Source organism: Falco rusticolus, chromosome 1 (assembly GCF_015220075.1).
Source record: "Falco rusticolus isolate bFalRus1 chromosome 1, bFalRus1.pri, whole genome shotgun sequence".
NCBI lineage: Eukaryota > Metazoa > Chordata > Aves > Falconiformes > Falconidae > Falco > Falco rusticolus.
Genome location: NC_051187.1, coordinates 751,833 through 774,341, shown reverse-complemented (window position 1 = coordinate 774,341; position 22,509 = coordinate 751,833). Strand labels below are relative to the sequence as shown.

General features: G+C 54.9%; 1 protein-coding gene across 1 annotated transcript in view; it reads right to left on the bottom strand.

The window, feature by feature from the left end:
* Window positions 1-2,482: 2,482 nt before the first annotated feature.
* Window positions 2,483-22,509, bottom strand: part of ENPP7 (ectonucleotide pyrophosphatase/phosphodiesterase 7) — a 35,208-nt gene continuing 15,181 nt past the window's right edge. Inside the window, exons 2-7 of the mRNA XM_037400205.1 lie at window positions 10,570-10,767; window positions 9,317-9,462; window positions 7,838-8,458; window positions 6,817-7,030; window positions 4,724-4,815; window positions 2,483-2,653 (exon numbers count right to left, since the gene is read on the bottom strand). Of these exons, the coding sequence (XP_037256102.1) occupies window positions 2,483-2,653; window positions 4,724-4,815; window positions 6,817-7,030; window positions 7,838-8,458; window positions 9,317-9,462; window positions 10,570-10,767 (1,442 nt within the window). The remainder of the gene's footprint in view (window positions 2,654-4,723; window positions 4,816-6,816; window positions 7,031-7,837; window positions 8,459-9,316; window positions 9,463-10,569; window positions 10,768-22,509) is intronic.

Sequence of the window (22,509 nt, the reverse complement as noted above, 5' to 3'; positions counted from 1 at the left end):
CAGTCCCCCCAGTTTGGAGCTGTGGGTTATTTGGCAGTTGGAAAGCTGCGTGTGATGGCCGTGGGCAGAGCTGGTCTGTCCTTGGGGCGCAAAGCACACCAAGCCCTGCACTGGGGCAGCAGCTTTCTCGGGTTGATCACAGATTTCCTGTTATTTGGTGGCTGTGATGGAAGTGTGTGGTTAAATGAAAAATCTCACTTTTTCTCAGAAAAGAAGAAGGAAAAGAAAGAAAACAAATCACTCTAATCATTAAAAAAGCCAGAACCCGTGGCTTTGAAGATTTACAAAAACAGGAAGCGAATAAAAAAATCCTACATTTGTTTATATGTTAAAATCTCCTGATTTTTTTACATTGTGATTCAGATTGATGGCTCTTGGGCTCAGCCGTAATAAAATGATCTTACTGAAGCATAGCTGCCTGCCCCATCCCAGTGGCAGGGGTGCTGTCCCAGGGTTGCCCAGCTTTCTCTTTGGCATTTCAGGATGTTTTAGTGATGGGGAAAAAAAAAATCGTCCATGAGTACCTTTCTCCCCTGCCCTTCTGCCTTGTGCTGCTGCCTCCAGCTTCCCTGGGGAGGGCAGGGATGGTGTCTGCACGATGGGACTGAGGGCAAGGAAGGCTGGGGCTGCAGAGGGAACACCCAGGGGAGTTACGGGTCCTGGCGGAGTGGGGTGTCCCCTTTCTGCTGAGTTGGCCAGAGGGGACTGTCCCAGTGACTGCGCTTCCCTGGCCACTGGCCGGAGCTGCCGCAGAGGCTGCACTGGCTCTGGCTGCGGCAGAGCTGCCCAGGGAGATGCAGGAGGAGATGCCTACTGCCCGAGTTGCAGCTCCACCTGCGAGTGCCTTTGGGCTGAATTCAGTGTTCTCCATCCCCGAGAGAGACTTCGTCTTCCTGGAGAAACTTGGGAACACACAGTAAATAGCTTGGCTGCCACATTCCCCAGCCCCAGCTGAGCTAAGTGACAGCAGAGCCAATAAACTCAGCAGTCATCGAGAAAACCTTTGGCATCCTAAAAACGAGACCCAGACTCCTGAACTAATCTGGTGGAACGTAATTTTGTAGCTCTTCCCAAGTATGCCAGACATCCCTGGAATGCCCTGTATGCTGCGTTATGTTGGTAGCGGGGGTCTGCCACAGTGGGGTGGAGGTTTGCTGTCAGAGGAAGGTGTTCACCTGAAGACCAGACCTTCCGATGAAATGGTGGTGCTTTTGGTGGGTCGGAGGGTTTGGAGCAGGCATCGCAGGGCTGCTGGTGGGGCTGGGCATCAGGCAGGGGCCAGGGGCCCGTCCTGTCGGGCTCTGTACCAGCTGCGAGGGGCACGGCCACTCCCAGGGGGCTTGCAGAGCAAAGAGCCCCGGCTGGTGAGGTCCAGGGTGGGGGTCAGGGCTGTTTCCACAGGGCACTTGGCCTCTGTCCTTGTGCCTGGACCCACCAGGAGGAAGGAGCGTTGGCAGGGGTGCCCCATGCTTCCCTCCAGCGCTGCAGGCTCGGGGCTTTCCTGGGGCAGGGTTAATAGTGATGGGGTTTTCTGAGGGGATGCCAAGGATCTGTAATATTCCGGACTTCAAAGCATGAAGCTGGGGCCAGCCTGGGGAGCGGCTGGGCCACGGTAGCCATGTTTGTTGTGGGCAAATGGTGGTTGCTTTCCCAAGGCATCAGCCAATTGAAGCACAGAGATCTGCATATCATTTGGGCACCACAGCCACGTGCAGCCGGGTATGGAACTGTGCAGCTTGCAGGATGGGATGACCAGAGAGCACATCGTCTGGGTCCTGTGGCTGTGTGCAGGATTTGTAGGGGCATGTGCCACCCCAGACCAGGCATTTCAAGAGGCAGCAGTTTTCCTGCAAACTGTGTGTATGCCATAAATAAATACGTGTCTATATGTTTGTTGTGATGTTACCATCTTGGAGCAGTTGGGACCCCTGGGTAGCAAGCATCTTTCTAGTGCAGGAAAAAGAAAGGGAAGCAAATGGTGTGGAAATGCATAGCAAATTGGGATGCAGTACACAGCGGGGAAGCAGAGGGTCAGCAGCCAGTTTGGGCTGTCACAGCTCTGTGTGTCTGTGGGGTTAAACCTCCTGACCCCCCTGGGGGGAAGAATCTGTCTCACCCCTCTGGCCAGGGACTTCGAAGCATCCATCATCCTGGGGCAGCATTGTCAGAGGGGAGGAAGGGACTGGGAGCTTTATGTCAGTGCGTGATGTGAATGTCCAGGGCATCTCTTGGAGGAACCCTGCGTGTTCTGGTGCAGGCAGAGCTGCAGTGGGTGCCGAGTGCTGGGGAGCACCCTGGGCTCAGTGGCTGCCAGAGGTGGGTCCCAAGCTTGTGCCGCTGAGAGCTTCAGCTTTGCATTGTCACCGAGCAGCACCGAGCAGGTGACTCCTCCCCGGGGAAGCCGCCGAAGCCTTTCACACCGAGACCCGGCGGGAATTTATGCCCCCGGGGCAGCCGTAACGAAGATACTCCAGGACGGGGTTTACCAGGAGCGGCCCCCGCGCCCGCCCCGCCCCGCCGTGCTCCCCCGGGGGCGCCGGGCCGTGAGCGCGGCTCGGGAGCCACCTCCCGGCGGCTGCCGGTACTGCACCGGGACTCGGCTGCGCCGCTCGGCCGCGGGGAGCAGGGGCCGGTCCCGGCTGGTTTGGTCCGACTGTGGGGGGGCCAGGGGAGCAGCAGCTTGTGGGGGCCACAGGGAGAGGGTCTGCGGGGTAGACGGCGAAGCGAGGCCGGCTCGTGTCCGGGCGGCGGGATCCTCCCGGTTCCTGCGGTGCTCAGACACACAAAGTTCAGTGCTGTAAATACGGGTGGACTGCAGGAGTACTGTGGTCAGAGCTTTCTTTTTTCTTTCCCCCAACACCGAGTGAAAATAGCTGCTCCAGGGTATGTCTAATCACAAACCGATTCAGGGGCAGTGGAAATCTTCCCAGCAGGGATATGGCAAGAGTTCAGTCTTCAGCCAGAACAGTATCTACCTTGCAAGAGATTTTTCTGACAGAGCCCTGTCTCACCAAAATGTCTGTTGAATCAGGAGGTAAATTCCCGTTCACAGCTGAGGCAAAAATCGGCTGTTAGGTAAGGATTCACATCAGATGTCGGTCACTATAAACTCCATGTTTGCCTACGTGGGTCTGGGAACTAGACTGGGACCAGCCCTGCGAGCATCCTGCTCTGTACCTGCCACAGCCGACTGCTGGGGACACCCAGCACAGGGTGTGCGGAGCCTGGCAGCGTTGGGTTGAGCTCTGTGGGTATCTCTGTGGTACCAGCTTCACAACTGAGCCGGCTGCCTCTGTCCCTAAAATGGGCATGGTTGTGCCAACCTGTTTGGAAAGTCCCGAGGTCCCCAGCAGCATCACTGGGAAAGTTGCTATGCACTGCTATTATTATTTTAAATAATAATAAGCTGGCCTGTGCAGCTCCCCTTTTGGAGCCTCCCTGTTGTTTGGTGCTGGGCTGTTTGCGCTGCATGCTGCCGGCCTGACCCCCACCCCCAGCACAGTTTCAAGCCAAACATTTTCTTCCTGTTTTTCTGAGTGGAGTGCGTTTCTTGTTTCATCTCGTTGGGTGAAGCCGATGCAGGGAAGGCAGCAAGAGCAAGTCTCTATGGCAACAGATGTTTATCGAGCCCGAGATGAGGCACAGGGTTGGGGAGAAGCACTTCAACATCTGGGATGGGGCCCGGGGCAGCTGCCACGCTAATGCCACGCTGGAAGGACTGGGAGTGGGGCTGCAGGGCCGCGGGTTCCACTCCCTGTCCCCTCAACTGCAGCCCAGCTGAGGGATCCTGGGCCGCTTCCTGCAGGGAGACGCTTGGCTTCTTACAGGGGCCTTTTGCATCCAGGGGGGATCAGCCCCGCCGTGGAGCGGGTACCGGTGGGCTGGCACAAGCCGGCACACACTCTGCATGGCCTGGGCTGGGGAGCCGTGGGGCTGCACGTTTGCTTTGAGCTGGGTGGGGGGGGGTCCTGCATGTTTGCTTTGAGCTGGGGGTGGGGGGTGGTGTCCTGGCCATGTCGCTGCCCCATCCTCTGTCTCTCCAAAATACATCAAGGATTAACGCCCCCTCCCAGAGCTCTCAGGAGCTGAATGAGGGCTGCAGATGGGTTGAGTCTCCTGAGCGCTGCTGTGGAGTAGCGCAGCTGTGGCCCATCCTGTCTGCAGGATTTGAGCTCAGGGGCACATATTTCCCATTTTTTTCCGCAGCCGTAAGGGACAGAAAGACAAGCAGAATGGTGCCGAGGGCGCACAGAGCTCTCGGAGAAGGGGCTGCAAACACTCTGGGATCCCCCCGAGGCTCCTGGGCCGGGTGGCTGCCTTTGCCAGAGCAGAGCTGGTTCTCCCAGCCCTGCAGCCAGTGGGAACGAGCCGGGCCTTGCGGTCTCCTCAGTGTGTCAAGGCTGCCCACTCCATGCCAGAGCTCAGCACCGTTTACAGGAGGCTCCCGGTGCACTCAGAACAAATACTTTTAATTGCTTTAGGTACACAACATGTATTAACTGTCCCTGGTCCAAACTAAGTTGGAGTTGTTCTGCCTTGAGCAGATGGGGAAGTTGGGGTAATGCGGATACCTGGTCAAGGTCAGACTGTACATCAGTGCCAGCTTCCACAGCAGTGCATCCGGCATGCATCCCAAAGCTTGGGAGAGACATCTCCCTCCAGAACTTGGTCATTCTGGAGGAGCGTGGATCAGTGATTTGAGGAAATTTTGGGAACTCTGTACAATTATCTGAGGCTGGGACTGGTTGTCTTCATGAGCCACGTCCTTCCTCATCTTGCCACACATTTCTGCTAGAGTTGCCTGGAACTCGGAGGCTGCCAAGACAGGAAAACACAGCACTGCTGTTACTTATTTCATGTACACGCAGCCTGTGGGTATCGTCTGGGGGTACAGGGTGCTGGAAGTGCCAGGGAATTAGGTTGAGAATTACTTGTCCTTATGGATCTCCAGGCACATACGCACAGTAAGGGCAAGCAACAAACTTATGTCCTTATTTCTCTTACAGCCACAGACAGGCACATGCAGAGCTGCAGGCAGTGAAGCATTCATCCCTCCTTTGTGAAGCTCACACAACTGCCCTCCTGCCTGGACCCAGCCACACAGAGGCTGGAGAGCAGAGGGACTAGGCAGCGGCAGGCAGGAGGGATGTCCAGCCCTCCCTTCTAGCCCAGCAAATGCCCTGGGTGCTTTCAATGCTGACCTGGGCAGTAGAAATTGGGTCCCTCTGCTTTGGTGCAAAAGGGTCTACCATGCCTTGCAGGGAGCGGCTGGTGGGCAATGTGCAGCATAAGCTTTCACAGATGGACAAAACCCAGAGAGACCAAGAGCAAATGGGGCATGTTTGGTAGGATGTGCTAGGAGCACTTCCAGGAGGCTTGCTGGATGTCCTTAGAGTCAGTTACCTCTGATGGGGGGGGGTTAGTATCTTCCTCCCCAGCATCCCAGAATGAGAGCAATTCCCAGCATCACCGGCAGCTTCTTGGCAGGAGGGAGAGGAGCACTTGAACCTGCAATGCCAAGAGGAGGAGTTTGCTTGGTGTCCAGCTCCTGCCCAGGTGAGCAGGAGCCCCGTCCCCCCAGTAGGCTGTGACATGGGGGAGCTTGTGCAGGGGCTTTGGCACCCACAGCCACCCAGTCTGCTCCCCCCAGGGACAACGCTTTGCTGGCCTCAGCGCTCTGCGTCTCTTGCCCCTACCTGCCAAGGGCTGAGAGCTTTGCTTTGGTGTTGGGGACATTTATTCACCTTGTATTGGGTTTGTGTGGCAAGGTTTTGGTAGTGGGGGCGGGCTGCAGGGGTGGATTCCAGGAGAAGCTGCTAGAAGCTGCCCCCATGTCTGATGGAGCCAATGCCAGCCAGCTCCAAGACAGACCCACTGCTGGCCAAGGCCGAGCCCATCAGCAATGGTGATATCTTTGGGATAATGTATTTAAGAAGGGGATCAAGCTCTGCACAACAAACTGCAGCTGGACAGAGGTGTGAGAGCACCAGCTCTGCAGCGCCCCAGGTCGGTGCAGGAGGAGGCAGGAGGGGCTCCAGGGGCCAGAGCAGTGGTTCCCTGGCAGCCCCCGACGAGGCAGACAGTGCCCCCAGCCCATAGAACCCACAGGAGAGCAGACCCCCACCTGCAGCCCGGGGAGGGCCCCACACTGGGGCAGGGGGTGCCTGCAGGGGGCTGTGACCCGTGGGCAGCCCGCCCTGGGCCAGCTCCTGGCAGGTCCTGTGGCCCCTTGGGAAAAGGAGCCTGAGCCGGAGCTGGGCTGGGGCAGGGCTGAGGACCCTGCGGGGACCCACGCTGGCGGCTGTGCCTGGCATGCACCCACGGCGGGGACCCACACTGGGGCACGGGCAGAGTGTGAGGGGGAAGGAGCGCAGGGACGGCATGTGAGGGACTGACCCCGTCCCCATCCCTGTGCCGCTCGGGGTGAGGAGGGGGATAATTTGGGAGTGAAGTTGAGCCCGGGAAGAAAGGAGGGGTGGGGGGAAGGTGTTTTTAAATTCTGGTTTTGTTTGTCATCCTACTCTGATGTGAATGGTAATAAATTAAACTAATTTCCCCAAATGGAGCCTGTTTTGCCCGTGAACAGTAACTGCTGTGTGATCTCCCCGTCCTCATCTCGCCCCACGAGCCCTTGGCTGTTTGCTGCTGAGGAGGGGGCGCCGGGTCCGCTGGGTGGGGCTGGGGGTGCCGGGGTGGCTGGGTGGGCGGCCGGCAGCCAGGGCAGGGCCCCCCGCACAGTCCGCTCGCGCAGACCCTGCCAGGGCTCGGCGGGGCCGGGGGCGGCGGGTGTCGCTCTTCCCGCGGGGCGGCGCTCACGCAGCAGGGGCCGCAGGGCCGCCAGGGCGCCGTCGTGGGGCTCGGGGGCGATGCCCAGCAGCTCGCAGAGGAGCGCGTAGACGTGGACGCTTTCAAACGGCTCGACCACCAGCCCCTGCTTGAAGGCCGGTCCGACGGCGCGGAAGATGGTTTTCATGTTCATGGCCTCGTTGTCAAAGCCGTGCTCCCCCTTGTTGAACTGGACCTTGTACCTCTGCAGGGGAGAGTGGGGGTGAGTGCCCAGTCCCTCCTGCCCCCCCATCACAGTACTGCTGGCTGCCTCCACCTCTCAGCGCACATCTCGCCTGCTGTGTTCTGCAGCTGCAGAGTTTAACAGGCTGTGTGGTTTCATCAAATCACAGAATGGTTTGGGTGTGAAGGGACCTTAAAGACCATCTAGTTCCGTGCCCCTGCCATGGGCCAGGACCCTTCCCACCAGCCCAGGTCGCTCCAAGCCCCGTCCAGCCTGGCCTTGGACACTGCCAGGGATGGGGCACCCACAGCTGCTCTGGGCAACCTGTGCTAGCACCTCACCACCCTCATAGTAAATATCTATATCTAATCTAAATATACCCTCTTTCAGTTTCTTTGAGTTTTTGGAGTTGACCTAATAAACTGCAGAAGTGGAGGGTGCTGCCTAGACACACCTCTCAGCAATTATGTCTTGCAAGTTCCCTCCCTTAGTGTCAGTGCATCTGGATTTTGTTGTACTGAGGAGCTTTACAATGGGAAGATGCCTGCTGGCCTTGGCTTTGGGCCTTCCCTTAATGCCAGGCTGGGAGAGGATCCTGCAACAGATATGTTGTGTTTGTGCAAGTCCTGCTCCAAGACTTCCGGACCTTTTATCTCCTAAACAGCAGAGAAGGTCTTTACAAAAAGATGGAGTTTCCATCAGTTTTTAGGGAGACCAATCAACACAAAGGCATAAAGCTGGGTAGATACTGGGGTGCTATGAGAAGGAGCGGAGGAGAGATGCAGATTCCCCAAAAGACAGCAAGATATGTCTGCGCATACATCTTACCCCATGGATCACGTATCCTGGATCGCTGTACAACACGAGTGGGGTGATCCGGGTATGGTTGGCATAGTGGAATCTCCTTGGAAAGTCTGCTTTCTTGTACACGTGTAAGTTTGGGTGGGCATTTTTCAGGACTGAATACACATGCTCTAATTTTCCTTCTTTTGGCACCAGTAGTCCATTTGGTCCATAATCTAAGAGTTCAAACTGGATGTCTTTGAATGTGAAGTTCTCTACTGCCTTGATGTGGATCTCGTTGCTCTTTATGACAGTCTCCATGCCATGGTCAGATGTGATGATGAGGTTGAGGTTTGATTCCAGGCCGCTTTTCTGGATACGCTGCCTTAAGTAACCAACAGTTCTGTCCACCTGCTCAATCATGGTTTTCCTCTGTGGGGATTCGGGGCCGTACTTGTGTCCTGTGGAGTCTGGCTCACCAAAGTAGAGGGCAATGAAGTCAAGGTTGTTCACCGTAAACCATTCCATGGCGGTGTCAATGTTCTCTCTCCAGTTGGTTTCATTACTGTAGTTGAAGAAGAGGGGCTCCACCAACTTCATATTCACTTCTTCCCCTTGATATTTTGCTTTTCCTCCAGGGAAATAGATAGAGCCTGTCTTTAAGCCCTGTTAATGGAGACATTGCATAAACTCACCTGAACTCACTTTGCAGCATCTCTCCATCTGTCAGTGCAACCATCTACTAATGTGGTTAGTTCATTCACCCCCCTAATGTCTACCTCTGTCTCTAATGAGGTTTTCTTGCTCATTGCCAATTAAAAGTGATTAATTGAAAGCACTGCCCTTCCCAGAACTCCTGCACATTGGCTTTCTCACTGCGTTAGTAACATTAGTTACAACTTTGGAAACACTGAGCTGTTTGTACCTTGCATGGACCCTCCAGCCATTGACCGTCAAGACATTAAGGTGTGTTTTACTCTGATCATATAAGCACTCACCCTGAAGTCAGTGAAGCCAATAAGGCAGGTAAATACAGGCAAAGGTACATGTCTTGGGCCAGGTCTCAGGTCCACCTAAAAGCCAGATTCAAAGCCTACTGGGACCTAGGAGGGCCTTGCTGAAGTCCCCAGCACAGATGGGACCAGCTCCTGACAGTGCTGCTCAACCATCCTGAGTGAGGCTGCAGAAAGGAGGGATGTGCCTCAGAGTGTATGAAACCCCCGGGCTCATGATGCTCCCTAAGGAACCAGCTGAAGTTTCTTTAAAGAGGAAAAGGATAACCTGTTTTATTAATGTCTTAATAAAGCTGAAATGCATCTATTATTTTTTGCTATTTTTAATAGAATGATCATAATTATTCCTGCTGGTGTCTGGGGATTTAATTTTTTTGCTGGTCTAATTAGCCTGTCGTTTGCAGTCAGGATGTTAGCTCATGGCCACTAGAGATCGTGGCTTGCCTGTAGCTTTTACTACATGATTGCAGGCAGGATCCGTCTGTGCGTGAGAGGAGGCTGCTGCACTTGCCTGTCTCTGAGCAGTGATCCAGATGGGCAGGCTGCCGTTGTCCCACCAGCTGTCCACGCCTTGCGTACTGTGGTAGGGCAGCTTCTGACCTGTGCTGGTGTTGAACCACATGTTGTGAATCACCCCGTGGTTCTCCAGGTATCTCCCTGTCAGGAGAGATGGAGGGGCCAGGGGTGAGCCAGGCTGCGGCTGGAGTGGGGGTGTCTCGCCCCTTCGCTGGGCAGTGGGCTGGCTCTGGGTCAGCAGAGAGCTTCTCCTTCCCCTCCCAGCTCTCCCTTCACCTCTGCTTTGCCTTCTTCCTCCCCCTGCCTCAAACAAAGTGGGTTTCTCAGGGCAGGGAGTGTGATGCTCGAGGGATGTCTGCTCCTCACGTGGGTGGGCTGATCCCAGGTGGGTCTCACTTGCATCCTGAGTGGGGGCATCCTTGTCCCTGGAGGTGCCGGTGCCACCTGCAATTGCTCCTGCCCTTCTTGGTGCAGGCAGGGTTCCCCGTTATCCTGCATTTAATAGCTTTAGTATTTCACTTTCTCTGTCATTCACAACCCATGAGGTCAGCATGCAGTAGAAATTCCCGTTAGGAATGAAAGGCTTGTGCTTTGTACTGTTAACATTTTATGCTATTTTTATTATTATGGTCCTGAAGACTGCACAGTTACTTCTGCATGATATCCCTGTCCTCCCTTGTATTGACAATGCCTCCCTGCCTTTTTCCCATCAGCAGATTTCATTAGCATGTTCCACTCTTTTATGCCAAGGTTATTAATTAAAATATTAAATAAGATTGGCTCCAAAATCGATTCTTCAGGAATTCCCCTGTTGCCCTCCCTCCAGCTTGACAACCTCCTCTCAGCATCACCTGCTGTCCTCTTCCCTGTAGCCCATTACTTCCCCACGTTAGAGATTTTATACTAATGTTCATCTCCATCTTAACTAATGATTTCCCATGTGGCCCTGTATCAAATACATTACTGAAGTCCAGAAAGATTAAATTTAGTGCATCTCCCTTGTCTAAAAAATAATTTATCTTGTGAAAGGAGGCTATCGGGTTGGTCTGGTGCTATTTACCTTTGATAAATACAGGTTCAGTTCCATCACTTTCTGCAACTATTGCCTTGCCTCTATTCTAAAGCTTTGCCTGCTACTGAGGCTGGATGGCTGCTTGACTTAGTGTCCTTCACCGATGCGTAAGCCTTAAATTTGCCCTTCCCCTTCCCTGTGCTGCTCCATCTGGCCCAGGGCTGGCAGGGACTCACCGGTCAGCAGTGTGAAGTGACATGGGCTGGTGATGGTGATAAAGGCAGGAGTCATGTACTGCGCCTTCACCCCCTCCGCAGCCATAGCGTCGAGGTTGGGGGTGTCTACGTCCTGGTCATAGTTCCACCGAAAGCCATCAAAGGACACCAAGAGGACTTTGCTGTGGTCGGGTACCTGCTGCACAGGGACACATCTTGCTAAAGAGAGGGCAGCAAACAACAGCCCCAGTGAAGCGAACATCTTCATGGCCTTGAATTGGAATAGCTGAGACATCCAGAGAGCTCACAATTAATACATGCAGGATGGGACTAAGTTCAGTTCTTATCTAATCTTGCAGTTGCTGATCAGGTGCATGGCTTCAGCAAGCACTTCATATCAGAATGAGTCTCTTCTCTGTTGTTTGCCTAACTGAAGTAGATTAGCTTCGATTTCCTTCTGGTTCAAACACCGAATCTGCCTTCTCCATCAGCGGCACCAGGTGTGATGTCAGTATTCCGGAATGGGAAGAATTGCTCCTGTGGCAGTGCAGAACCTGGCTCTGCACCAGCCTGTGCCCCAACTGCCGGCTCTCATCCCATGCTGGCTCCCTGAAGCCTGTTGCCGTGTCCTTTCCACACTCCTGGCTTTTGGTGCCCTGCTCTTTGGTCAGCAGTTCAGCTTCAAAAGGCAACTCACCCACCTCCTAGGGCCACTCATCCACCTTGAGAGGGGTGCTCAGAGACTTGGAAATGAGCCTGGATTTACTTGAGGTTCTCAAGGTGGCTTTGTGGAGCTACATACTGGGGAAGAAGGCTCTTCCCTGGATCTTGCTCATGACAGCAACCCTCAGAGATGCTACAGATGATGAGCCCAGCTCTGAAGCCCCCGTGTCCCATCAGCCCAGCTCCCACTGCTCAGGCTCTGCTGCTTGCTGTGGATGACCCTCATTCACATGTGCACTACTGAGCTCCACTGTATCAGCGTCCCATTTTATCAATATCTGCTGATTTTATGACTTCTCTGGGGTTTAATCATTGCTGACGACTCAGTTCTCAGCAAAACTGAGTTTAAGGCTTTTGTAGACATATAACAGAGGTTGCCTTGGTTCCCCAGGGTCTGAACTCTCAACCTTTTTGTCTTTGTTGATCTCCTTCTGCTCAGGTTCCAGATTTATTGCTCCATGCTTTGCTTCCTAATTGCCCAGCCATCCCCGCCCTTGCCAAGCAGAGCTGTCTCCACTGGTTTCCCCAGCATTGTCTGGGATCATTCCTTGATCTCTTTCCCGAGGGTGAGCTGGGCAGATAAGTCCCATGCACATGCCATGGTTCATCCTTCCTGGCACATGACAGTCTCTTTGTAGACCTGAGCATCTCTGAGTATTTCTGCCTGGACTGATTCCTGAGGGTGCATTGGTGTCTCAGTCGCCTGTGTTTCCTGAGTGTGACATGGGATAATTGTGCAAGGATACTGCAAGAGGTCTGAGTGACCCCACCAGGGACCTCATGGCCAACACAAGCCAGGAGCGCAGCCTTGGGTGATTTGTTTGCAAGACAGTGGAAACGAGCCCAAGCTACGCTGAGATGGAGCCTGCTGAGCCCCGTGCCAACCCTTCCTCCTGCTAATGGAGAGCATGGAGTGAGTGTTGGTCTGATGGCAGCCCCAGGGGAAATCCCTTTGCTGGGAGCTGAGCCTGCTGGGCTCTGTGGGGCTCTGTAAGGCTGTGTGGGGCTGTGCTGGGCTCTGTGGGACTGTGCTGGCTTGTGCAAGGCTGTGCTGGCTGTATGGGGATCTGCTGGGCTCTGTGGGGCTGTGCTGGCTGTGTGGGGCTGTGGAGGGCTGTGTTGGGCTGTGCTAGGTTCTGCAGGTCTGTGCAGGGCTATGCCAGGCTGTGCCAGGCTGTGTGGGGCTGTGCTGGACCTGTACTTGGCTGCACTGTGCTGTGCAAGGCTGTGCTGGGTTCTGCTGGGCTGTGCCGGGTGCTGTGGTGCTGGAGGCTGCCAGTGTGACCAGTGTGTCACCATGCCCTGGGTTTGGCCAGGCTGGCACAGGCTCTGCTGGGTTGTGTCTGTCCATTCCGGTAGGTGCCATCTGTCTGGGCAGTGGTGAGGAGCTGCGGGTCGGGAACCTGCTCTGCCAGCCCTGGCACTGCCCTCACTCACGGAACAGTTTTGTTATCAGCACTTGCTATCCTGGGTCTGATATTGTCCTTTCAGCCAGGACAGAGGGGCCTGGCAGGCACTGAGGGTTTAAAGGGCTCACATAATAAAGATGTTATCACTTCCCAAGTTCAGGGAAAGTCCTAATTATTCAGCATGTTGTTCTGAGGTGGGTCAATTAAGTCCCTATGCCATTGCTACAGCGCAGGGGAAGGTCCCGATAAGTTATCATGTTCATCGGCTCTGCTGGGAGGGAAGAGGCTAGAGAGAAGGAAGCACTGCTCTAATCTTGGGGGAATATTTAATGAGTGTCCCAAGGCACATCTTGATATTCTGTACATGAAGAGCATGAGACACAGATAAAGAACATCACCTTTGGCCACCCAGCCTGGGGATGCTGTCAATCTCCAATTAAAAAGGCCGATGCTGTTGACCTTGCACTAACAGCACCCCAGGCGCTTATCCTACAGCAAATGTGCCTGAGGGGCTGTGGCTGCTCTGGGGCCACCATGTCCCTGCTCAACACCCTCCAGATCATGGGTCCCTTGCTGATGGCACTTACCCTGCATCCTTGGAAACACACATGAGAATGTACAGTGAGCAATGAGTTGTCAGTCCTAACACCTAATTGGGGAAGATGGTCCCTCCAAAGGCGTGTTGGGGCCGAGACTGCTCTTCCCACACTTTTGCACCAATTAAGTGGGTGAAGACAGATGAAGGGGCTAGAAAATAGAAATCGTGAACACAGAGAAGTCATCCACCAGTGGAACTGCCCTGTTTGTCTGAAACATGCTGCCTGGGGGCCCAGCCTGTTTCCAGCCTTTGGAAAAAGCGACATGCTGAGCATCCTTTGGGCAAAACCGCAGCTCCCCTGCAGCATGCAAATGTATATGGGCAGTGCTGGGCAGCTGCCAGGGGTCTGTGCTGGGGGGAGTGGTTTGGTCGGGCACGCAGGGGCTGGGCAGTTTTCCTTCTTTGTTTTTTATTTTTAGAGGAAAAATTAAATTGTAAATTTCTCAGGGGTACCACTTGAATTTTAGTCGGGAGTGTCACGCTTTGTCCCACACGAGTAGTCACTCGGCTCTGTGGGGATCGGTTACTGGCACGGCATGAGCTGCTCCCTGGTGATGGCTCTGACAGCTGAGCAATGCCTGGGCAGGGCTCCCCAGGTGAGACTGGTTGGCTGGAGGGGGGGTTGGGGGGGGTGGCGGGGTTGGGACACTATACAAAAGCCCCTCCCCACCCCTAAGAGCCCTTCTCATGCTGCTGTGCCTGAGCACAGAGGGAGGAAGATGCTGGGCAGTGGAAGGATGGCAGAGAGCTGGATCTGAGCGACATCAAGAGAGGTAGGGTGCATGAGGTGGGTGTCTCTGGGTGGGGGCTGCTTTCTCTGGAGACAAGCTGAGCTGCAGCCTTCTCTGCTCCCTGGGGAGAGCCCCTTCCCAGGTGCTTGCAGGATTGCTGCAGCCTGCAAATGGTGTGCTTGGACATAAGACAGTGGATGAATTGATGGAAAGCAGGTAGGTGTTTTTCTTTTGCTCACCTCGCTGTCCTGTCTGGAGCAGCTCTGCTCTGTAGGTCAGTTGCACTGTCCCAGTGTTTTTTGCATATTGCAGCCTGTTGGAAAAAGGGTGAAGGAAGGGGAAAAGGGAGAGAGAAGGTGGCCAGAAGGGTGAGGAGAGAATTGAACAAAGCAGCTGGAGATGCCCTGGTTTGGTCTTCACACTAAGCCTGCCTCCTTCATCAGTTTGGTGCAACCCAGATGCAGGGTGAGTGCAACGCTCCCAGCCCATGACTGCCTGAGCACCAAGGGCCTAGATAAGCTCATTAGTGTCATGGAAATATCTCATGCCAGGAGGACCTTGGGGTTAAAGCCATAACGCTGCCCTGATGGGCAGACCCAGGAGGAGCTCTGCAGCTGAGTGGGTCTGGAGTGGCTGTGGGGGAAGCACGTGGAGCTACAGGGTGTTGGATGAAGCTGTGGACTGTGTGGAAGCTGCTGGGGACAGGATGCTTTGGGGGAGCTAACGGGTGTGCAGCAGACCCTGTTTTGCTACCTGTAGAGCATGGCCAAGGGCAGCTCTTTGAGAGGAGGTTGTTCCTAGGCAGAGCTGACACCCAGGTTTGCTCCCACCCACTGCCATTTGGGAGAGCCAGTGCTGTCTGGGGGTGTTCAAGCTGCTTTATCCCAAGCATGGCCAAGGAACTGGGATGCAGGTGAAGAAAGTGCTGATAATGGCCTCCAAATAGGGAGCAGAGCAGCAGCGATGGTGTGCTGCATGAAATCCAAAGCCAGGAGCAGCCCCGGACTTGGCGTGAGCCCTGAGGCAGATGGAGGGAGGAAGATGCTCCAGCCAAGCAGCTCGTAAAGGCTGGAAAAGAGGCTTTGGTTGCTGCAGGGGAGCTCTGGCAGGGCCTCGTGTCTGTGCCGGGAGGGTATCACCCCTGTGAAACTGCTCCCTCGGCGCTCCTGAGAGCGCCGAGGCTGCGGGGAGCTGTGCCCGGCCGTGTCCCGCTGTCACATACATCGCTGTCCCCGAGCCTGGGCAGGGCCCGTAGCGGCACGGGGCGGGGGGGCCGTTCCCCGGGACACCCCCGGCAGCGCGGCCGATGCGCCGGGCCCGGCCGCCAGGTGGCGCTGTGCAGCCGCCGCTGGGGGCGGGCTGGCGGGGCATCCCCGGGGGGAGGTGGGAGCCCGAGGCGGGGCGCGGACCCGGTGGCCCCCTCGGGAGCGGCTGCGAGGGGCAGGCGGGCCGTAGAAGGGGCCTGTCCCGCCGCCCGCCCGCCCCTCGCCCCGTGTGCAGCTTTGCCCGGTTGTCTGTTACCAGCCGGGACGGGCAATTTCCCACCTGCCCCCCAGGGCGGTGCTGAGTGCGGCCGCGTTGGGTCCGGAGGAGCGTGTGGCGGGGGGCGCTGAGCTGGTCCGAGCTACCCACGGTCGGCGCTCGAGTCTGAAAAGCAGCAGGTGAGACGGCACTGTGACACCCCTCACCCCAGCCCATGCTGGGTCACAGGGCAGCTGTCCCTGTAGGGGTCTGGGAAAGGGGACAGTGGCAGGAGTGTCTTGCACAGCCCACGGTGACAGGATCCAGTGGTGTGTAGGGATGGAGCAACTGTCCTGTGCTCCAGGAGGACCAGGAGCAGCCTCCTGGGATCAGGGCTATGATTTTGGCCCCAGTGGGAGAAAAGAGCCTATCCCCTGGGAGGGACCTCTGGGGACAGCCGCTTTGCTCCTCTTCACAGCCATGTACAGAAACTTTGCTTTAAGCACACCCTCAGGCTGTAATGCTCCTGAGACATCACTAGCTATGTGCCTGGTCCCAGAGGACTCCCTTGCATGGACATCAGTGCTGCTTCTCTCTGCTGGCTCGGGTATGATCAGGCTCTTGGCCACCAGGTTTCAGCAGGTGTGGGAAGGGGAGTAGCAGGGGTCAGAATTGAGGGCGACAGGCTTGGAAATGTGAAGGGAGCACGGAGCTGGAGTTCAGTGCTGGGGTTGGGCTGGCTTGAGGAGCTGGGTGTTTGATGGAGTCTGGGGCAGGAGTGTGGCAGGGTCTGGAAGCCAGGGCTGAGGCAGCTGCAGCGCTGTCGGTAAGACCTGGAGGTTGTGCCCACTTGCTGCCTGGGGCTGTCTGCCTTCCTGGGCACTAAATGTGCTCATGGGTTAAAAATCGAGACTCTGGAGAGAGGAAGCCCCTTGCCTGGTGACTCAGCTGAAAGCTGGCACCACCCAGATGTGCTCCAAGCATGCTGGGTCAGAGGGGGGGCACTGGGACATCTCTCAAGGTTGAGGCCTGGGCAATCCCTGACTTTGCAGCAACTCTATTTACTTGGGCTTGTGCAACACCTTCTTGGGAAGGTGACCTCTTTGCCATCCAGTTTGAACTTCTTCTGTGTGGTGGCCCTTGGGGAGCAATCCAGCACAGCGCTCAGCATGAGGAGAGGGGCAAAGGGACAAGAGCAGTGAGGAAAACAGCTCTGCAGCTGGCCCTTGGCTGAGGGGGCAGCTGTCAGCCAAGCAGCATGGGTGCAAGTGAGGCTTTGCATGTCTCTTCTGCTCCAGTTGATCTCCCCTGAATGTCCATAGCCACCTGCACCCTCCTGGGCTGGGTCCCACGGCAAGGACCAGCACCTGAAGTTCAGTGCAGCCTTTGGTCTGCAGGAGAAAGGCTCATGGCTAAAACCCTGGCCCTTCCTCTCCCCAGTCAAATAATGTCCCTGAATGATGATATGGGGCTTGAGTCCCTTCTCTTCCCTGCCAGCAGCAGTCCCATTTCTCCTCACACCCTTACAACTGTTCCTGAATACTCATGTCTGGTCCAGAGTCCGTGGTGCTTCCTGGGGCTCAGCACTCTGTTATTCAGCAGACCATGGCCTGGGCTCTTCTTTCTGCTCCCTGTTGGGGGTCTGTGCCCTGAGGAGCAGAGGGGGTCAGCCCTGACTCATGGCTGCAGCCTGGTTCTGCTCTCCACCTGGGACCCTTCCTCTGCTGCTCAGTTAAACCCGGCATCCATCAGATCATCCATCAGATGGAGAAGAGCTCCATCAGAGCCTAGGGCTCTTTCTCAGCTTTCTTAGCTAATGGCTGTGTCTGTCTCCCATTGATCCTCAGCTGCAGAGCTCATCGATTAAGTACATTTCTTATTACACTTAGTGGTATTTTACTCCTTTCTGTGCTTACCTTGTGCCAGATGCTCACCCTGTGCTTCTGCCTGCCAGGAGGAGAATTCCTCTGCTCAGAGAATCGTTCCCCCTATGTGCTGGCCTTGCTCTCCTCCCCTCAGTCACCACCCCTGCCCTCTCCCTCTGCCTGACTGGCCTTTATTCTGCTTTCCCTGCCTGCCTCTTCCTCCTGGACCAGGGCAATCCCTCTGTCTTCTAGTTCTTTACTCCTTGGTCCCTGCTCCCATGCCCTCCTTGCAAGTCTGATTTTTCTCCCAGGCAAAGCACTGAGGCAGCCATGGTTCCCAACACTTCAAGTGGGCTACGAGCCTCCTGGGATACCCTGACCTATACCCTGCCTCTGCATGGCTCCTACCGAATATCACTGATGCCTCCACTGAGCTGCCAGGGACCTTGCACTAAACTCCTTTCCAACCTGGTGGTGCCCCTCTCCCTGCTGCTCACTGCAGCATCCCTCCAGCTTGCCAGAGCCCACCTCATGCAGGGCCATGTTGCCTTTCTGCAGTATCTTGGCTGCCTAGGGTACAATCTTACAATGAGTGGTCTGGATGTGTCTTACAGAGTGCATAGATAGAGCTTAGAGCTTCTGGAGAGCAAGAGGGCTCCTGCCTGATGCAGTTTTCTCTTGTCATTACTCCCTGGGCCTGGTACAGAGAGAAGGGGATGAAATGGGTCCACATGTCAGCTGGTATCACCCACTTGGGGCAGAACAGTCTTCCTGTAAGGTTTGCTAACTTTTCTGCAGCAAAACAGCATTGTCAGTCCAGCAACTGGAACAGCCCTGGCCTGCTGTGCTCTCCCTGCCAGCAGCTGCCCAGCCAGGGTGAGAGGCACCAGCCAGGGCACTGTGTTCTCCTTTGCCTCCCTGCCGAAACACCTTCACACTCACCACACACTGTATGTTGCCTCACTCTCTGCCTCACCTCCTTTCAACTCTCTTGCATGCATCATTCAAAAGCCATAACTTTATTGGGCATAAAATATTTACTTAACTGAGCTTTTTGCAAATATTCCCCTCCATTATTTTTCCTCCTTTTGGGAGCAGACACTGCTTCTCCTGTGCTCTCGAATGGCTTCTCTTAAATAATACAACAAGAACATATGAACATCCAGTAGCCTTTTTCTTTCTCTTGAAATACTCATAAATATAACGGTGTCACCAATCCATTACAGCTACACTAGGACCGTGGCTCAGGAACACCCAGTAGCAGGGGCCCAGCCTGTGTAATCACCTTGCTGCTGGAAGAGGGACAGACAGGAAGGTGCCTAGGGAGGAAGCACAAATACATGAGAAGCTCTGACATGATGCAGAGTATATTAATTAAGAAATGTTCTTTCAGAAGGGACAGCTGAAGCTTGGCAGAAGAAAGTGCAGGACTGAGCGCTCCCAGTCTGGTCCCAGCTAGGATGCTGGGCCAACTGCTTGGAACAAAATTCCCTGCAGCAGCTAAATGGCTGGTCCCTGGGATGCTGGCCTGAGGGATGAGGATGCTTGCTGAGGGCTGGGCGTGCTAAGGGGCCCTTCCCACTGCAGGCAGCAGCACGGGCAGTCCACAACAGCTCTTAGAACAGGATAAAGATTTTTTAGGAGCTTGAATAAGCCAGAAATCGGGGATGTTTTTCGCAGAAACAGATGTGTGTGTCAGATGGTGAACATGTTCATCCCTCATATGAAGGCATCCAGCTGCACATCCACAGTTTTCCCTGCCGTGGGCTGGCATTTGGGTGGATGGGTCTACCCTCAGCGGGTGCCGTGAGAGGGCCCGTGTCAGGGGCCTGGCAGTGGGCTGCGCTGTGCCCTGGTTGGAGCTGTAGCTCCTGTGCGTGGGGCTCCCTGGGTGCAGGATGTGCTGCGGCCAGGTGTGGGGTGTCACACTGCCCACCCTGGGGGCTGCCAGGCCTCGCTGTGGGACGCACCGTGGCGGGCGGGGGGCCTGACCCCTCCGGCCCGTGGGGCCGGCGCTGTCCGCGGTGCTGGCGGCGGCGGCGGGGACCGGGGAAGCTGCGCGCTCCCGGTGAGCCCGATCTCTGCAGTTCTGCCCAAACGCTCGTGGGATCCATGGGCTTTTCCTTCTCTCGGGTAGGGTGTAAAGGTATCTCCGAGGGAGGGAAAACTGCACATGGTGGGCAAAAAGTCACATTGGGAGCACCACTGCGGTAAGGAGGAAAAAAAAAAAAAAAAAGACCCTGCTCCCCTGCATGTGTGCTGTCATTGCCCTCGTGATCATGCTGCCTATAAAGAAACAAGTAGTTCAATGTGCTGGGAGGAGGATATGGGGATGCACCTGAAGTTGTGTCTCCCACCTGGGAGAGCTGGGTGCGGTGAATTTAATATCCCACCTGCCTGCACTGATCTCCTTTGCTGGCCATTACCAGTAACAGCTGGGACAATTTAAATCTAAAGCTGATCAGGCAGGGTTGTGGGAGAATCTTATGGTGTGAGTGGCTGAGTGGCAAAATGGCAGATGCATGTTGCTGAGTCCAACTAATGCAGATGAGAATGTGTTCTTAACTACAGACCCATGAAGCTGGCCTTTAATTTCATATTTCTTGCTCAGGAAAAGAGACCTCACCATCGCTGTGGGTAGTTCTGTGAAGATGTCGTCTCAGTGCCTGATGTCAGTCAAATACAGCAAATTGCTTGTTGGTAGTTATTAGGAAAGAGACTGAAAACAAAACAGGCAGCAGGATTATGCCAATGTATAATACACCATGCTGCAGTGCAAATGCTGTGTGCGGGTTTGGTTGCCCAATCACAAAAAGGAGGTAGTTGAATGAGAAAGGTAAAGCAAAGGATGACAGGGCTGATCAAAGGCACTGAACAGCTTCTGTGTGAGAAGAAACTAATAAAGTAGGGCTCTCTTGGTTAGAAGAGAGACAATAGAGGTGACATAGGATAGAGTTTTATAAATCCAGGAGTGATATAAAGGTGAGAAATAGGGAATGGATATTCACTATTTCTCATAGATAGGTGGCATCAAATGAAACAATCAGGCAACATTTAAAACACAGATGAAAAGAATTTTCTTTTTTTCATGCAGTGCCTCATTATGCTGTGGAACTTGGCACCCCAGGGGGGTTCAGGGACCCACAGCCCCTGGTTCAGAAAGCAATTAGGCAAGTTCATGGAAGATGGATGCATTAGCAGTGATTAAGTGTGGTGGTGCAGATGCAAGGCCCAGCACAAGGAGTGATCTGCTGTTGATGGCTGCCTGGCAGCTTGTGGCATGACGGAGCCTGCAGGCAGGTCCTGTGGGCCTGGTTCAGTGCTTTGCTCTGGTCTCCCACCTAGCTGGGACCCCCTTCACCTCCTGCCAGCGTGGCCTCCCCTTCCTTTCCCAGGTTGGATATGTGGCTCCATGGACAGTGGGGAGGAGAGACAGAGCCTGAAGCGGCTTTGACCCCAGTGTATAGCCAGGGCCAGGCCATGAGCAGCTCAGTGTGTGTAGCTGTTGCTGTGCTCTGTCATTCCCTCTTCTGTGGCAACCTGCTGTCACCAGCCCTGGCCCTGCCTGGAGCTTAGCTAGCCATGTTGTCAGCTAGCCCTGGCTTGGGATGTGCCTTTGTGTCACCGAGGACTGTTTAAGTGTTTCCCTGTTACAGCCAAGTGAACAGACCTTTCCCTGTAATGCTGGCAAATCCCTGTTCCTGAGGAGCCATTAATTGATTTCCCTTTTCATGGTTTCTCCCCTGTCCATGTTCTCCCTGCCGGTGCTCCCAGTCAGTGGCTGTGACGGGCAGATCCTGAAATTATTGATAAACACTCATTGGGGCTGGAGCCTGGGAAATTGCCAGCAACCCCAGGGAATTTCTCTCTTGCCAGCATCATTTTTCTTGATGACATGTTCCAAAGTTTGTTGGGGAGCGGGCAAGGCCTCCTGTTAACTTTTTTTTTTGGTTTTATGCATGGGTTGCTTTAAAAGATCCCTGCATAAAAGGAGAGAGGAGAGGCTCAGGAGCTAGCACCTACAGTTATCTCTGTCCTCTAGCCTGTCCCCAGAGAGCGCAGGGCTGGGCTGAATTCTGCTCTGAGCTTTGCCCAGGCCTGCACCCCCCCTTGCAGGTCAGCCTCACTCTGCCATGCCACTCCTTGCCTCTCCTGGCTCAGGACTTCTTGAACCCAACATGACAGATCCCTGTTTCTTCTTCTGAATCCTCTGCTCCAGCAGGCCGTTACCCCTGTCCTGGCATGCATGCGGGCGAGGACGCCAGGCCATGGTCTGAGCAGGTAAAAGAGCCAGCGTGGGCGCAGCAGTTGGAGCAGGACACCCCTGTCTGGAGGCAGGACAGTCCTTGTCACCAAGGAGCCCAGCTATGGCAAGGGCTGGCAACCTGTCCTCCCCACTGGGCAAAAATAAACTCAACCCCCCCCATGGCTGATCCCTACTAGACCAGTGTCATTTTTCCCTGGGTTGTGCTCTGTGCCCAGCTTATGCAGCACATACAAATGCGTGCGGCATGTTGGGTCTCTAGCTGTTGCTCTTTCTGGAGCTTGGAGCATTTTTCTCTCTGCTAGGTCTGCTAATTAGTGGGAGGTTGTGGATCAGGAACAGAGGGAAATGTCCTTCTGCAGTTCTGGCACTAGAAATAATTGAGCCATTTTTCACCTATAGCCAATCTAATTCTGTCCACATCTTGATTTTTCTCTTAATAGTTTGGGGATACTGTTGGCAGCCATGGGATTCACAGCCATGTCCAAAGCTTTTCAGTGATTGCCTTGATTTCGTGCTCTCTTGCTAACTGGTTGCTGTTTTCTTCTTAGTTTTTGCTTAAGCTCCTCAGAGGATGGGAAAGGAGCTCATTTTAGCCAAGCTGTATTTGCCTCTGCACTGATATTCCTCAGTCCCTCTCCTAGGCAGGCATGCAGGATGGTGCACCCAGTGCAGCTCCTCTGCAGCCAGCAGCACATGTCCCCTCATCCATCACTCAGGTCTGGTCCCTGACCCTTTCATGTCCTGTCCTGACTGCAGGCAATGTTTCTGCCTCTGTTTGCCTGGGCAGGGGCTCCTGTCACCTCCTCAGACCCCTTTCCTGGGTGCACAGGTGGGTGATGATGGGCAGCAGCTCCTTGGGCTACGGCAGGGTGGGAAGCGGCTCCGGTCTGCACTCCCCGGGGTCAGT